This window comes from Mesoplodon mirus (assembly GCF_964341445.2).
Source record: "Mesoplodon mirus genome assembly, chromosome: X".
In the NCBI taxonomy this organism is placed as follows: Eukaryota; Metazoa; Chordata; class Mammalia; order Artiodactyla; family Ziphiidae; genus Mesoplodon; species Mesoplodon mirus.
In genome coordinates, this window is record NC_138981.1 from 35,178,722 (window position 1) to 35,195,740 (window position 17,019).

General features: G+C 48.5%; 1 protein-coding gene across 1 annotated transcript; it reads left to right on the forward strand.

The window, feature by feature from the left end:
- Positions 1-5,927: 5,927 nt before the first annotated feature.
- LOC309796154 (ferritin heavy chain-like) lies at positions 5,928-14,106 on the forward strand (the record flags this gene model as incomplete). The annotated part of the gene is made up of 2 exons (XM_082609211.1): positions 5,928-6,124; positions 13,443-14,106. The coding sequence occupies 2 exons, from the start codon at positions 5,928-5,930 to the stop codon at positions 14,104-14,106; spliced, it is 861 nt and encodes a 286-aa protein (XP_082465337.1).
- Positions 14,107-17,019: the final 2,913 nt, after the last annotated feature.

Here is a 17,019-nt window from a genome sequence, read left to right on the forward strand (position 1 = left end):
ATCTGAGGGCAATGCAGACTTTCTTAAGATTCCACAGTGGAGATCAAGAAGGAATTTATAACATGCTACCCAAAGTAATCAACTTTAATATCTCTGACATTTATCTTCTCCCAAATCCCTTCTTAGCCTTCTTTGATACAATGATTTTCTCTCTGTCCTTCCTCCATACAGTGCCCAGCGTCATTGGCTCCATTCTTGTCATCCTCACCCCTACTTATTTTCTCTTCCATCTTGCTACGCAGCGTCCCCCCCAGACCTCTGGCTCAGCAACATAAAAAGCTCTCCAGTTAACAGGACCTTTTGAGAAGGCAACTGGGATTACATGGTATTGGTTGCAAGAAGCAGAGGGAATTATTTCTTATGTCTCACGTCTGTGTAAAGGACCTTTCCTTAACTGGTATTTCTTTCTGTGTTTCCACTTCATTCCTGGAGAAAGAAACACATGGGAGCAACACAGCTAGCTCCTCTCTGCTCCCTTGTCCATTGCTCTTCAGGGATGAAAGAGTAACTTTTCTAATCAGAGACAGTAGGAAAAGGAACACAGTAGGTCTGTGTGGCAGCCCTGGAGGGGTGCCACTCGGATCCCCCTTCCAGAAAGAACTTGACAGTGAGTTGCAACAAGTGAAGTTAGGTGACAGCCTCCAGAGTTTGAAAGCCATGTTCTTCTTCTTGGGCAGCCCCAACCAATGACTGAACATAGCAGGAGTGCCGAGGCCTGGCATTTCAGCCCAAAGTGGTACCCCTTTAATAGACAGTGCTTGCTGTGGAGCTCCCCAATGGGTTGGCAGACGTTTTGTCAAATGTGCATTGAGATCTCAGGCTCTCCTGCCCAATTGTGCTTTCTCCTTCTTTTATCTTTCAAAACTTTACCTCTCAATAAATTTTTTGCACTCCTGTGTCTCAGAGTCTGCCTCTCAGAAGACCCAACTAACACAGTGTGGCTCTTTAGCTTTACCCCTTCTGTCCGTCTGTCTGTCTGTCTGTCTGTCTGTCTCTCTCTCTCTGTCCCCCGCCACCCCAAAGATTCACCCTCTCTCACAAACTCCCTGTGATAAGTTCCCCAGGAATGATTTCCCCCTGCAAGTGGGAGGCTGCGTTCTCAGACATGCTGTCAGGAAGGGAGGTTCTGGGGGACTCATTATGGCCATATGTTCCGTTTCATTGTACAATTCAATCTTAGAGTGACAAAGCTGATATTTTTCTCTCTTATCTATTTGATTCTTGTGTCTTATGTCTCAACTGGTTTTTGGCTCAAGAGGGAAACCGAGCTGATTTATTTATTCCCTTGACTCAATCCAGCATCAATAGAAAAAACAATTCTTACCTGTAATTTGCAATACTTGTCATTAACACAACATTGTAAATCAACTGTACTTCGATTAAAAAATAATAATAATAGAAAAAATGTCAGTGGGCAATTGTGGGCCACATTTGAGGTGTTGGTTTAGTTAATCCAAGTAAGTAGTAGTTTATCTACTAAACAATTATTTGAGACCTACTATGTGTTCCAAACTGTTGAGAGGGGAGGGGGGAATAAAATGCTGTGAAGCCCTCACAAAAGTACACTCTCGTTGGAAATAAGCATATAGAAAGAGTAATGGCTATTCGTTCAATTGACCAAGGGAAACTAGGTTGGGAGAAGGGGGTCAAACACCTTTCCCTAAAACTAGTTTCAGTCCAACAAGGAAAGGCAATCCAAATCTCTTCTTTACCTTGACAATGAGCTATTGATCTTTCCCACTGAAAAAGGATGGAAAACCGCCTCCACATACAGAAATGTCATCTATAAGTCAGAAGTACAGTATTGAAATCAAGGGTAACATAAAAGGCCATAAACAAAACGAAAAGACAACTCACAGATAGGGAGAAAAGATTTGAAAATGAAATAACCGACATGGGATTAATCTCCAAAATTTATAAACAGCCCATGCAGCTCAATGTCAAAAAAAACAAACAACCTAATAGAAAAATGGGCACAAGACCTAGACATTTCTTCAAAGAAACATACAGATGGCCAAAAAGCACATGAAAAGATGCTCAACATCACTAATTATTAGAGAAATGCAAATCAAAACTACAAAGAGGTATCACCTCACACCAGTCAGAATGGCCATCATCAAAAAGTGTACAAACAATAAATGCTCAAGAGGGTATGGAGAAAAGAGAACCCTCCTACACTGTTGGTGGGAATGTAAATTGGTACAACCATTATGGAAAACAGTATGGAGGTTCCCTAAGAAACGAAATAGAGAACTACCATAGGATCCAGCAATCCCACGCTGGGCATACATCCAGAGAAAACCATAATTTGAAAAGATATATGCATCCCAATGTTGACTGTAGCATTATTTACAATAGCCAAGACATGGAAGAAAGCTAAATGTCCATCGACAGAGGAATGGATAAAGAAGATGTGGTACACGTGTACAATGGAATATTACTCAGCCATAAAATAGAATGAAATAATGCCATTTGCAGCAACATGGATGGACCTAGAGGCTGTCATACTGAGAGAAGTCAGTCAGACAGAGAAAGACAAATATCATATGATACCGCTTATATGTGGAACCTAAAAAAAAATGGTACAAATAACTTATTTACAAAAGAGAAACAGAGTCACAGATGTAGAAAACAAACCTATGGTTACCAGCAGGGAGGGATAAATTGAGAGACTGGCATTGACATATACACACTACTATATATACAACAGATAACTAATAAGGGTCTACTGTATAGCACAGGGAACTCTATTCAATACTGTGTAATGACCTATACAGGAAAAGAATCTTTAAAAAGAAAAGGATGTATGTGCAACTGATTCACTTTGCTGTACACCTGAAACTAACACAACATTGTAAATCAAATCAAATCAAATCAAATCAAGGAACATGTGCCATGGGAAAAAAACAAAAAATCCCACACACATTTCTCTTATAGTTCTGTAGCTCCGAAGTCTAACACAGGTCTCACTGGGCTAAAATTAAGGTGGATTCAGGACTTAATTCCTTCCGGAAGCTCCAGGGTAAAATCTGTTTCTTTGCCTTTTCCAGCTTCTAGAGGCTTCCAACATTCCTTGGCTTGTATCCCTCTTCCTCAGTCTTCAAAGTCAGCAATGCCCATCTCTATCACTATTCTTCCACAGTTACATCTTCCTCTGACTATTAACTGGGAAAATCTCTCCTCTTTTACGAACCCATGTGAATAGATTTTGCCCACCCACGTAATCCATGACAATCTCCCCATTTCAAAGCTCTTAATTTCATCACACAGACAAATTCCCTTTTGTCATGTAAAGTAATATACTCACAGATTCCAGGGATTAGGGTGTAAATATCTTTGGGGGGACATTATTCTGCCTACCACATGCTACTTTTTTTTCCCTGTTTTAATTGAAATATAGTTGATATACAATATTACCTAAGTTGCAGGTGTACAATGTAGTGATTCACAGTTTTTAAAGGTTATGCTCCATTTATAGTTGTTATAGAATATTGGCTATATTCCATGTGTTTTACAATATATCCCTGTAGCTTATTTTATATATAATAGGTTGTGCCTCTTTTTTTTTTTTTTTTTTTGCGGTACGCGGGCCTCTCACTGTTGTGGCCTCTCCCGTTGCGGAGCACAGGCAACAGACGCGCAGGCTCAGCGGCCATGGCTCATGGGCCCAGCCGCTCCGCGGCATGTGGGATCTTCCCAGACCGGGGCACGAACCCGTGTCCCCCGCATCGGCAGGCGGACTCTCAACCACTGCGCCACCAGGGAAGCCCTGGCTTTATTTCTTTACAGAATATGTACAGTCTGTTTCTTTTATAAAGTAACTTGCAGTGGAGATGGTAGACAGGCCCTTGAAAAGATGCTCAACATCGCTAATCATCAGGAAAATGCAAATCAAAACCACAATGAGCTATCACCTCACGCCTGTCAGAATGGCTGTCGTCAAAAAGCACAGAAATGACAAATGTTGGAGAGGGTGTGGACAAAAGGGAACCTTTAAGCTTCGGATTGCCTAGGCACCCACTTCAAAGACAGCTATCTTGAATAAACACACTGCCTGCTACAGGACTAGAGGAAGGGCCAGGCGGCCCCGCCCCAGAAGCTTCCTTTGTTTCGCAGATCTCTGGTCGACTTAGACAACTCACCATTTGACCACTTGTTTTTCCCTTCCTGAGTTTTAATTCCCACCCTTATGTTTTAAATTCGCCAACAAAGAGTGAGCCTGTGAAACCCTAGGCGCCCCATCCTAGACTCCACTAAAGACAGAACCCCAGGCCCACTACCTTTCTGCCACAACCTCGCTGGCCCACTACCTTTCTGCCGCAACCTCGCTGGGTGGCCCCAGGTGTACCATGTATCCTTCAGGATTTGTGAGTAATAACCCTTGGTTTTCTTTTTTGTTTTTCCAAAGTTCCCTGATGGTTGTTGCCATCATAAGAACCACAAGGGCGGGTCCAATCACAACACTGGCTCTGAAAGGGGAAATGTCTGTGAGGGCCCACCTCAGGCCCAGGTGAGTGCCCCTAGGCTTTTCTAGCCAATAGATCACTATTGGTAGGTTGAGACCAGCACAAAACAATTGGCCTTGTTGGCAGGATCGCACGACTGCCTGTGCAGTTAATCAAGAGGAATACCCGTTAGCTGCGACTGGCTTACGAGCTGACCAACACAGGTGGGGAACACCACCTGGGAACGGAACACCGCTTGCCGCAGGTCTGCCATGCTGCTACGTGCTTTTGCGTATTGCCTCTGTCGTGTGTTGCCTGCGGTATCCATGCCAAAATGTCACTGCTGCCATAATAATTCAATGAGCTCCCCAGAGCAGCCGTGATCAAGGCCATACGGTCTAATGAGACAGGCAGACCACTAATTAAAAAGGCCTTAATTGACCATTGATGTACACGAGGGTCCTCCATGCCTCCTGCTGTGCAAAAGTGGCATGATCCAATGGCTTTGTCATTTCCATCACCACAGTGACCCAAATGACTCCCTGAATTTCCAGCCCTGAATAGGCCCCATCTGACCCTAAGTCCAGAGAATTCTTTTTACAAGGCGCCCCCCTAACTACAGGGCAGCCCTACTACATTTCGAGGGGATTCCTGAAACCATCCATCAGGCAACTGGAGGGCACTGACATGGCTGCCAGACACAGAGGAGATTGCTGCCCAGATGCCCCAATACGTCACACTCAAGGCCCTCCATCACCACTGCTCCAGAAAGGTCTCCCTCGAACAAATTTCCCTCAATGGAAAGGGTTCCCCACTCCCTTCCTAATAAACCTCTGGTTTAATTGTGTCCCTTATGGGAATACACAGGCAAAACCTCTACTGGGAGTTAGGAAAACCTGGGGTTCCTGGCTACTTAACCTCAGGACAGCCACTCTCTAAACTCCAGGCCCCGAAACTCACATTCTCCCAGCTACGGCCCTCTTCCGCCATCCATCCTCTAGCCCCAAGCCCGTCCCCGCTACCCCCTCTGCCCCCTTCCCTAACCTCCAGGACTGGCAGCCACTTAAGCTCCGACCCTAGGAAATCAGCCGCTCCCAGGGGCTTGTCCCACCACCTGGGAACAATTACCCCTGTACCACTCTGGTGGCCCATTAGGACAATAAAAATGCACAGTCCTTTTTGGCCCTACTAGACATGGGGACCCAAGTCACTGTCATTCTAGGCAATCCCTCTGTATCCCCTTTTACCTACAGGGCATTGCTGGTAAGACAATCAAAGCTTCACAAACCTATTCGCATATCACGACTGGGACCCTTCCCCTCAAATGGCTTCCTCTGGTGGTGGCCCCCCAGCTCGTTCTTTCCTATTATAGGCATGGAGGTACTGACACAACACCGTGCCACATGGAATAAGCCCAAGTTCTTGGCCTTCCTGGTGGGACTCTCCAAATGGACGCCAGGGACTCTTCCTCCCCTGGTCAAGATGGTCAACATTCCCCAGCAGCGACTTAAACAGGCCACTGAAGGCCTACGCCCTGTCAATAAAGATATGCTTGAGACTGGAGTCATGAAGCCACCATCTCCCCGTTCAGTAGCCCCATCTGGCCAGTACTTAAGCCAGCCAGCAACCAAAGGCACCTCACCGTTGACCATCAAAACCTCAGTGGCTCAGGTTCCCCAGTAAGGCTCCAATTCCTAATAATATAGAACTGACTGAGGATGTACAGTCGGCCCAAGGAGCGTCCTCTGTGTTCACTGACCTACTAACATGTTCTAGTCTGTTCCCAGCTTGGAGGAATCCCAGGCTCCGTTTGCTTTCACTTTTGAAGGGGGCAGATTATACATTTACGTGCTTCCCGGTGGGATACTGAAACGGCCCTGCAACCACACACAACCTCTGCCACCAGGACTTAAGCACCTTAAGCCTCTTGGGCTCTTTTAGGAACTGAGCCCCTAGCCAGCCCGCACCTGGTATCACTCTGAGCACAAGTTCCTCAAGTGCCCTGGGTTAGAGATGCCTCTTAAGAGAAAAGCTCAGCACGGCCACTGATGCCTCCTTGCTCACAGGGAAACGGTTCCTTCAGGGGAGGGCTAAACCTGAGGTCAAAGGCCTTTCCACGTGACAGGAGGATGTGCTTTCCCCCATGCTCAGCCCCTTGCCGGAAAGCCTCGAGAAGGGACAGCCCCCACCCCCACCCCACCCCGCTTTCTCCTCCTGTGGCTACTTGGGGAGCCCCTTGGGACCAACTGTCTGAAATGGACAGGGAGTTAGCGCTCTTCTCCAAGGGCGCTGCCGTCACTGCATGCCACGCAGCTCGCTGGAGGGCTGCGTCATCCACCCGGCCTCGGGCACCTTTCTGCTCGAGGGGGACACTCCTGGCTCAGCCCAACTGGCAGAACCTGTAGCTGTTCAGCCCTTAAGGAGGCCACCAAAAAGGGCCTTTCACAGACTCCTGGGCTGTTGCTAACAGCCTTGCAGTTTGCTCTGGCCAATGGCTAAGGGACACTTTTCTCATACGAGGCAAGGCCATCTGGGGCTCCAAGGTACGCAAGGAACTAGGAGAATCCCCACCCCCTCTCATCAATTCTCACGTTTCTGCTCACGCTAACCGCTCCACACCTGAGGCCACTTTTAGGAATACTGCGGTCAGACCCCCTCACTCAGCCCTCCACTCTCGGCCCCGTAGATGCCTCAGGGTACCGACCCTTCTCCCCAGCTGTGAAAGGGACCCGCACAACCTCGGGTCATCGGGGAATTCGTGCCTTAACAACTCGTGCTCGTGCGAGGGGACGCCCCCCTCCTCGGCGGCAGCCAAGGTGGTGATAGATGAGCGCGTTCTCTGCACCCAAGCCAAACAACGGGGACCCGCTCCCCCGGGGAGACCGACCGTACTCCCGCTCTGCTGGGGCTTCCAGATAACCCATCACCGTCACGGATACTTGACACGAGGCTTCTCTTGGTGAACTCCACCCACAATTCCTCCCCAAAACAGGTAATCTCTTTCCTTACTACCCTCACTGCTGTTCCCTTCAGATCGCCAACCATTGCTGACTCTGACCAGGGCGCCCACTTTACCTCTCAGGAGATTCAACAGTGGGCTCTCTCACCCAGCATTCTTCCAAACTTCCACCTAGGTTCCCACCCCAGGTGGCTGGCCTCATCAAGCATCTTAATGACCTTCTTAAAGAGACACTACTTAAATGATTTTCAAGCAAGTGGTTCTCGAAATGGAGGGAACTCTTGCCGCAGGCCCTCATCTTGCTTAATTCTCACCCCCTGAGCCTTTATACCCCTCATACCAATTAGTACACAATTATCACACACCCTCCAAAATGCCACTTCGGGTCATTTCTGGCAGGTCTCGAGCTTTCACACTCTAGCACGATGCCCTTTAAATTTTGACCTCTGACTCCACTTCCCTGTGCTGCTATAAATTTCTTTTTAATCATCTGACCATCTGTTTCCCTCTGATATAGCCCGACCGAGGGCAGAGAGTCCAATATGGTCCCCTCACCACTGAATGCCCCACAGGCCACAAGCCCACCAAGTCAGTGCGAGATCATCTCTTTGGAGATCCTGCCAACGGTGACGACTCTCCAAAAGCAGCCACCTCCACACCGGCCACTCTCACCAAATACAGTGGCTACAAGAGTTGCCTAATGAAACTGAATGCCCCACCTAACTTAGAGGAAGTACCAGCCATCGCCCCGGGACCAACCAGTGGCGCACTTTGGGGGTCTGAAAGAGGGAAAGGAACTCTGCTTGGTGGACACAGGCCACATTGGGGGATGAGAACATGCCGAGCAAGCTACGAGTCGTGGCCTGACCCCACGCCAGACAAGGCAACCCTGTACTTTCCCCCACCAAGCAACCGCGCTCAGCCATTAAGCAATACACACAGATAGCTCATCCAGAAGGACCCTGACCCAAGCTCCTTCAAACGTCAGCGCTCCATCTGGTGACGGCTATTCTTATTGCTTTGTACCGCCTGGGTGATAGGGTTGCTGGTAGAGCCCTTGGGCCTAGCCCTCACCCAGATATACTGCTGTAAAAACACTGCTCCGGCCCACAGTAGCACCACAGGGTGGAAAAGCAGGGAATGCTGGCGAGCCCTGTTGGAAGGGCTCAGGCTAGTGTGCCACTGAGTCTGAGCGGCAAAGGGATCGCATCCCTTTATAGGCAAGGGGCCCCTGGAAGCAGTGTCTAAATGACACTTGCCCAATTTCAACATCAAACAGTGCTACAAGCTAACTGGCCCTATGATGGCTCGTACATAAAACCCACCTGGGTACAGGGACTGTGCTCCCAGGATTTGTCCACTGATTGCCCTCACGGGTTGAGCCCAGGAATGCCTAAGTAGCATCCATAAGATCTCCCGTAGCCTGGGATATAAATGTGCCCAGAATCGTTATGTGCTTGGATGAGCTCCTCCTCCGGGACGCAAAGGACAGCAACCCACTCTGTTGCTAAATGTGCCCCTGATGACCCCAGAGAGCTCTTAACAATTTGTTCCACTAGCAGCAGGCGTCAGATGTGCAGCTCGGTCCTCGGGGAAGCCTTTAAGTTATATCAGGTTAGCCTATGCCCAGCCCATGATCAATACCCCAACTGCATAGCCACGTGCGAGCATGCACCCGCCCCTGGGTGGCCACCACTCCAGAGGACCTCACCTCTGAGTGAGACAGACTCACTGCTGGAGAGGATACCATTCCAGACAATACCACCCCAGCCCAAGAGTTCACCACTGGAGATGCCTATGCGTCCTATACCAGAGATGACACCCCTGGGCCTTGGCACGAGTTGGAGACCTAGCTGCTCACCCAGGTGGCCCGACTTCCCAGTTTATACTGCGGAACGCTGCCATGCAGATTCAGACTTTCCAGAAACAGTGGAATAAACGCATTGCCCCGATGGCATCGGGGGACAACCTACTATGATATGATTTTGCAGAACTTGCTAGCTCCTTGCCGGCTGACCCTACCCTATACCAAGAGGCTCGTCAGACTGTGAGTTTGTCCCCTGCCGACAGCAGGACAGCACTGTATTGTATTTCCCCACGGAAGAAGGCCACGGTGTGCGCTCCAAACCAGACAGCTCTCCGCCTACAAATGACTGAAGGCTGTTAACGTCCTCACCACTAACTCGGATGCTTCAGCATCACAGGGGCGACTGTCCTGTAAGCAGCTGACTAAGGATTTTTTTCTATTTTATTTTTTTCCTGTAATGCAAGTGCCTGACCTTAAGCTTCGGATTGCCTAGGCACCCACATCAAAGACAGCTACCTTGAATAAACACACTGCCAGCTACAGGACTAGAGGAAGAGCCAGGCGGCCCCGCCCCAGAAGCTTCCTTTGTTTCGGAGATCTCTGGTCCACTTAGGGAACTGACCATCTGACCACTTGTTTTTCCCTTCTGGCATTTTCATTCCCGCTCATGTTTTAAATTCACCAATAAAGACTGAACCTGGGAAACCCCAGGCATCCCATGCTAGACCCCAATATAGGACCCCAGGCCTACACACGTACTCTCGTTTTACCCATGACCTCGCTGTGTGGCTCCACGCGTGCCATGTGTCCTCCAGGACCTGTGAGTCATAAACCATGTTTTTTTTTCAAAGTTCCCTGGTGGTTGTCACTGAACTGCATCTTGCAATCATAATACGAACCGCAAGGTGGTGGTGGTGGTGGGGGCGGGTCCAATCACAATACTGGCTCCCAAAGGGGAAATGTCTGTGAGGGCTGCCTCAAGCAGTATGGCCCAGGTGAGGGCCCCAGGCATTTCTGGACAATAGCATCACTACTGAGAGGCTGAGCCCACCCCCAAGACTTGTGTTGTTTACCTTCCTCCTGTAGTGGTTCTTCCTCACCCCTCCTTGGGTCAAACGGAGCATCTGAGAAGCAGTCAGTAATCACAGGACCACAGCTAGACTAGAAGGCTCCACAAGGGAGTCACAGTCTCTGGCCTCATGGGACAGAGGAATCATTAAAACTCCTTCGGGATTAAGAAGTACAACTGAGGTATTGGATTTTTGAACAACACGTGCTCAATCACAAAGTAACGGTCAGGAAAGCACTGAGGACCAGTGATGATCCCCACTGCTCTTTGCGCTCGTTTCTATAAGAAATGGGTCTGAGTCCACTGCTGGCCACTAAATGCACAACATGGGTGGTTTTCTGACCTCTCAGCCCTACCCCTCCTTGCTCCCCCCCCAGATTAAAAAATCAGGTGTGAAGCATTAGGGTCCACATTGGAGAAGTGTGGTTTAGTTACCCCAAAGAGGTACACAGAACCAGTAAGCAATTTTGGCGGATTTACGTGCATCACACTGTGGAGAGAGGGAGACGGGTGGTGATCTTCATAAGACCTCACAAAGTACACTCTGGTTGCAAAGAAGCATACACACGTGTCAATGGTTATGTGGAGAATCGACCAAGGGACAGGAGTTTGGGAGAGAGGTGCTCACTAATTCTCTAGAAAACTGATTGTAGTCTATGTGGAAAGGCAACCCAGGTCTCTGTTCTAACCCTAGGATGAAATATTGATGACCCCCATTGAAAGAGGATGAGAGATCACAAACTGAAGAGGAAATGTCACCTATCCATAAGACCAGCAGAATGTAAATCACGAACAACCCAGCTGGAGGGGTTGGCCAGGAGGCACAGGACAGGAGTGATGCCCAGCTTCAACGCCCTCGTCCCGGCCGTGCTCAGGGGCTTGGCGGCCTGCTGAGGAAAAGTTTTGTTCCCTCTCAAACTGTGGTCCTTCATAAATTTTAAAAAATTTACTTAAGCTTCTTTCCTAGTAGAAGCTGAGCAAGAAGAGACTGTCCTGTATGGCTGGGTACGGGAAAGCTGGCCTCGCTGAAGGTCAGGACTGTGCCGAGAAGGGGGGCAGGGGGGTAACTGAGCTGCTACAGAATCAGAAAGCCGTCTGTCTGCACCTCTTTGTTCTCTCATTATGTAAACCTGGGAGAGGCCTCAAGAAACCACATGACACAGTGTCCTGTGTATACCCCATTTTATTGACTGAGGTCACTAGGGGTGTAGCTGAGAGTCAGATCTGACTTTACTCCAGTTTCCACATCATCTTGCACAAGAAGTTTATATCGCAGACTTCAGTTTCCTCGTGCGGGAGATGATAAAAACAATCCTCCCTCACGGAATGGCGAGGATTAGTGAGAAGGCAGGGAATCACCGGGTCTGGTGAGGACTCATCAAATCTTTCACTGGGACTGGCGCCCTGGTCCCCTTGGTTAACTGGTGCTCACTGCGGCCAGGCTCCCGAACCCTGGCCTTCATGGAGAGCACTGCCAGGCAACCCTGCCCCAGGGACTCCAGAGGCTGCGTCTGGGAGCTGAAGCCATCTTCCACCCCCACAGATGTCTCAAACTGGTTGTTCCAGGCCTTTCTGAGCCCACTGTTGTTGCTCCTTTCTCTCTCTCTCCTCTTTTCCAAAGGCGAGGAACTGCTCAGCAAATGAGGTGCTAAGCGCCCGGCGTGCTGTGTGGTGGAGGAGACACACACAGGTCTGGGACTCCCTCCAGTCTACAGCCCTCACACTCCAACACGGAAGGCTAACTGGGACAATCCCTGGACCATCTCCCGAGCTCCGCTGCCAGCTCTGGACCAGTATCCTCCTCTTCGGGGGAGCTGCCCCACACAAACACATCCTCCAGTTCTGTGGTTCCGGGGGCGCCCCCATTCCTACGTGACCCACATCTCGCTCACCACAGCTGATTGGTTCAGGGGTCAGCCAGTCCCAGTCCCACCCCTTATGCCTCCTGTTGTCGGCTTAAGGCCGGGCACCTGAGGACCAGCCTGGGTTTGTTCCCCAGCACTGAGGGAAATGGAAAAACTTACTCCTTGTGCTTCATGGGTCTTTGAGGGATTTTTCATTCCACTCTCCAGGAGGGAAAAAGGGAGCAGGACTGATATATATTATTGGTGAATTTAGCAAAAGAAATAAGAGCATGATGATTCGGCTCTATCTAGACTGTTTAACTTTGGGATCTGCATTTGCACCAAGAGGAAATGCTATAAGCTTACAACGGCTTATAACCTGTAGTCATCCAGAACTTCCTTTGGGGAACTAGTCAGGGTAGGCTAACTTCTGTCACAAATATCCCAAGTCTTGCTGGCCTAAGACAGTACATCTTTATTTTTTGTTCTGACCAAGATCCAGTGCACAGTGGTGGTGCAGGCGATGGGGTGATAGTCTCCTTATGTCATTCTAAGGCTCAGGAAGGGAACCCATACGAGAGCAGGTTTCAGATAACCGCAGACCCGCTCAGCAGAAGAGGAAGAAACAAAACAGAACGACACAATCTATTACAGAAGAGATACACGAAAGTCTTCTAATGTCAGAAGATGCCAAGCTTATTGGCACTTGGGATGCTCCCTATCTTACCTACAAGCTCCACACCATGTACCCCAAATAGAAAAGACTCCCTAACTGACACACTGAGCCCCTCCATTCAGAGGAGAAGACTCTTATGAAATGGGCGTCCCAACTGTAGATCAGATCCATGCTAGTTACCTTGGCTGATCACATGACTCCTTTACTCCCAGATACGAATGGACACATGTTTGCCAGATATTTGAGGAGAGTCAAAGAGAAGATCATGATGAACAAACAGAACTATTTCTGGAGAAAAAAACAACTATAATACAGGAAACGGAAGAGAACAGTACCAAAAATTACAAATTCATATTCTCAGAATTTTAAGGAAGACACTGGGTTTATAAAATGAGAACAGGGTGCTATAAGAGGGCACAATTAGAGAACAAGAGAAAGTCCTTGGAAACAAGTATTTTTGCAAAGTTAAAAACTTAATAGATACCAGGTGCGCAGGTCAAAGTCACCCTGTCTCACCCAGGCTGTGAGGGAACGTGGGTGCAGCGTTTCTGCCCCGCCCACCCCACGCGACCACTTCCGGTAACAGAACCGCAAGCCCACCGCCTACCTCCCGTAACGGACCCCATTTCCGGTCTGTCCCAGAGCGGCCGCCCTCTTCGACCACACGGGAGAGCTCCGAGGCAGCGACCGCAGGCCCCGCGGCTTCGCCTTCACCTTGGCCTTCACGCCCGCCACGATGCCCGAGCCGTCCACCATGGAGCAAGCACCGCCCTCGCAGGGGCGCCAGAACTACCACCCCGACTGCGAGGCCGCCGTCAACAGCCATGTCACCCTGGAGTTCCACGCCTCCATGTTCTGCCTGGACGTGGCCTTTTACCTCCGCCGCGATGGCGACGTGGCCGTCAGGTACTTCACCTGGTTCTTTGTGTACCGCTCCGGCGACCACAGCTCGCGGGTCTGGAACCTGATATGCCTGCAGAACAACCGCAGGGGCCGCCTCGACTTCCACGACATCGGGAACCCAGTCAGTGACAACTGGAAGAGCGGCCTCAAGGCCATGAAGTGCGCCTTGTTCTTGGAGAAGTGCGTGTACCAGAGCCTGCTCCACCTGTACCAGCTGGCCACCTACAGGAGCGACCACCGCCTGTGCCACTTCCTGGCAACTCACTACCTCAGCCAGCAGGTGGCGTTCATCAGAGAGCTGGAGGGTCATGTCACCACCCTGAGCATGATGGAGGCCCCGGATGTTGACCTGGCAGGGTCCCTCTTTGACAATCTCACCCTGGGCGACAGCGACAAGAACTGAGCCTGGACTGGACTTCCCCAGAGCCACGGGGTGACCAGAGCCCTGGTCACCGTGCCTGCCATGCAGACGGCAATACTGCCCTTGCAGAGAAGTTCGCTTAAGTTTTTGGTTTTTTGTTTTTTTTTTTTTTTGCAACAAGTGCAGGACTCTCTTTTCCTGGACTTTACGTTATCACTTAAGTTTTTTTCTTCCACTTTTTCCGTTTCTTCCAATAAAGTTATTTGGTTCCTAAAGAAATAAAGGTCTCTCCTTGGTTCCTGTGTGCAAATCGCTCACTTTGTAAAACAGGTATCCAGGAGGCTCTCCACCCACCCATGCCACACCCACATGCAGCTCAGGATCTCCACAGAGGGAGGGAGAAGGCATTCCATGGGGCCCTGGAAAGTGCAAAATCCATCTTCCCCTTATAAACAATGTGGGTATATGGGGGGTGGTGAGGTGAGGCCCTGCTGAATGCGGGTGCCTGTGAATAGCAGGAGTATAAAAACACGGTATAAAAATCACAGTAGCGTTGCTTCTGGAGGAATGGGATGGGACAGGGATTAAAGTAAAGGGTCCTTCAACTTTACCTGAAAACTCTGAGTTCACTAAAATATGTAAATGTTAGTGTTTGTTCATTCTGGGAAGCAAGATGGAGACCCCAGAAGCCAGCTTGGCAGGGTCCCTCTTTCACAAGCTCACCCTGAGCAACAGTGATAATGGTAACTGAGCCTCAGGCTGGCCTGCACACAAACATAGGGGTGACTCCCTAGTCACCATGCTGGACATGCAGACTGCCCTTACAACACGTGCACATGTAGGTGTTTCTACTGTACTCTTTCTTCCATTAAGGTAACATGGTACCCCAAACCCCAAATTACCTCAATAGAAGGACTGAAAAATATAAGGTCCAGGCTGAAGGTCAATTTGTGATATTGAATATCAAGTAGAATATAGCTCTCTGAAGGTGAAGCCAAGTTACTCTGACTCTGGCTGCTTTGAAGAATGTAGAGGATGAGGACAGTTGAAGCTGAAAGACCAGTTAAGAGATCACTGTAGCAGCCCAGAGAGACAATGGGGGCTTGAACTGCGGTGTTGGTGCAGGAAATGAAGAGATGCAGACAGATTTCAGATGAACTGGATGAGTCTACAGGATCTGCTTTATGGACCAGAGGTGAGGAACGGGAAATGACGAAAATAATCTAGGCTCAAGTTTGGATTTGAACACCCTGGCTGATGGTCGTGCTATTTATTAATCTGGGGGTGTCTGCAGGGAGACTCGAGGGGCTGGGAAGGCGTGTCATGTAAAATCTGAGATGCCTATTAGATACCCAAGAGGAACTGTCATGCAGGTAGCCAGAAAAACGAATCTGGAGCTCAGGGGGATGTCAGGTTTGGAAAAATACATGTGGGACATATTAGCCTATACAATATACATAGATGGGTTGAGGTCATGGAGTAGATAAGCTCACCAGAAAGGAAGTAGAGAGATCATGGCACAGGCGGCCCCAAACCCAGAGCAGCCAACACTCAGAGGATGGGATGAGACACTGGAACACCTAGAGAGCTGCTGGTCCCACTCAGACCACTGCCTCATTCCAGACCGTGGCCACCTGTGTCTGCTCAGAGTTTCTCTCAAAATCAGCCTGTTCTTACTCTCAGTGTGGTCTCTGCTTTCTCCCTTCTCGATGTGGAGAGGCGTGAGCCTATTACCTTGTCTTCTTGACTATAGGCAGAAAGACAATTATTTCCCAGTAAAAGGATTTCCCAAGGAAACGACAAACCTGCTTTTCTATGTTTGGTTTGGTTTTGTCTTTTCTATTCCCATTTTGAAACTCTTCCCCTCTCTCAGTCCATTCTCTATTTGAGCTGATGAAATCTCTTCCCATGTAAACCCTAAGGTTGTCTAGGTCTGAGAAAAAATACTCAAAACATTTACTGAAATATGAACAAGTTTAGCTAAGGAGTCATTTTTTTCTACATTTCCCTATAACGGTGCTTCAATACTTTCTTAAAAATGAGGATTATGGTCCTTTGAGTTTACTTTCCAGAAAATGGTGTTGAATGGTATTTCCCCCTTTACTCTTTTTAGTCAAATTTGTTTTTTCTCACTCTTTCTCTGTCTGCTTTGAAGTCCCTGCTCTCTCTCATACAGTCTCTCTCTCTCTCTCTCTATGTGTGTGTGTGTGTGTGTATATATATATATATATATATATATATATATACACACACACACACACATACATATGTATATACTGTTCTCCTCTAGGTATCAGGAAGCACTGGCTGAGCAGCTGTTTGTGAGTGTTTACAACTATAAATTGACTGAAGATCCTTCTTACTCTCCTGTTTTGGAGAAGCAGTTCGCTGTCTTGGATCCTTCACCACAGGTTGACTGGATTCAAATCCCAGTTGAGCCACTTCCTAAATTGGGGGAACTTGGGCATGTTATTTCACTTCTCTGCACCTCAGTTTCCTCATATGTAAAACAGGGATAATAAAAGTGTCAACCCCGTTGGAGAAAATATTTGCAAATGATGCGACTGACAAGGGCTTAATATTCAAAATATACAAACAGCTCATACAAGTCAATAACAACAACAACAAAAAAACAACCCTATCAAAAAATGGGCAGAAGACATTTCTCCAAAGAAGACATACAGATGGCCAAGAAGCACAGGAAAAGATGGTCAACATCACTAATTCTGAGAGAAATGCAAATCAAAAGTACAATGAGGTATCACCTCCCACCAGTTAGAATGGGCATCATCAGAAAATCTACAAACAACAAATGCTGGAGAGAGTTTGGAGAAAAGGGAACACTCCTACACTGTTGGTGGGAATGTAAATTGATGCAGCCACTGTGGAGAACAGTCTGTAGGTTTCTTAAACATCGAAAAATAGAGCTACAGCATGATCCAGCAACCCCACTCC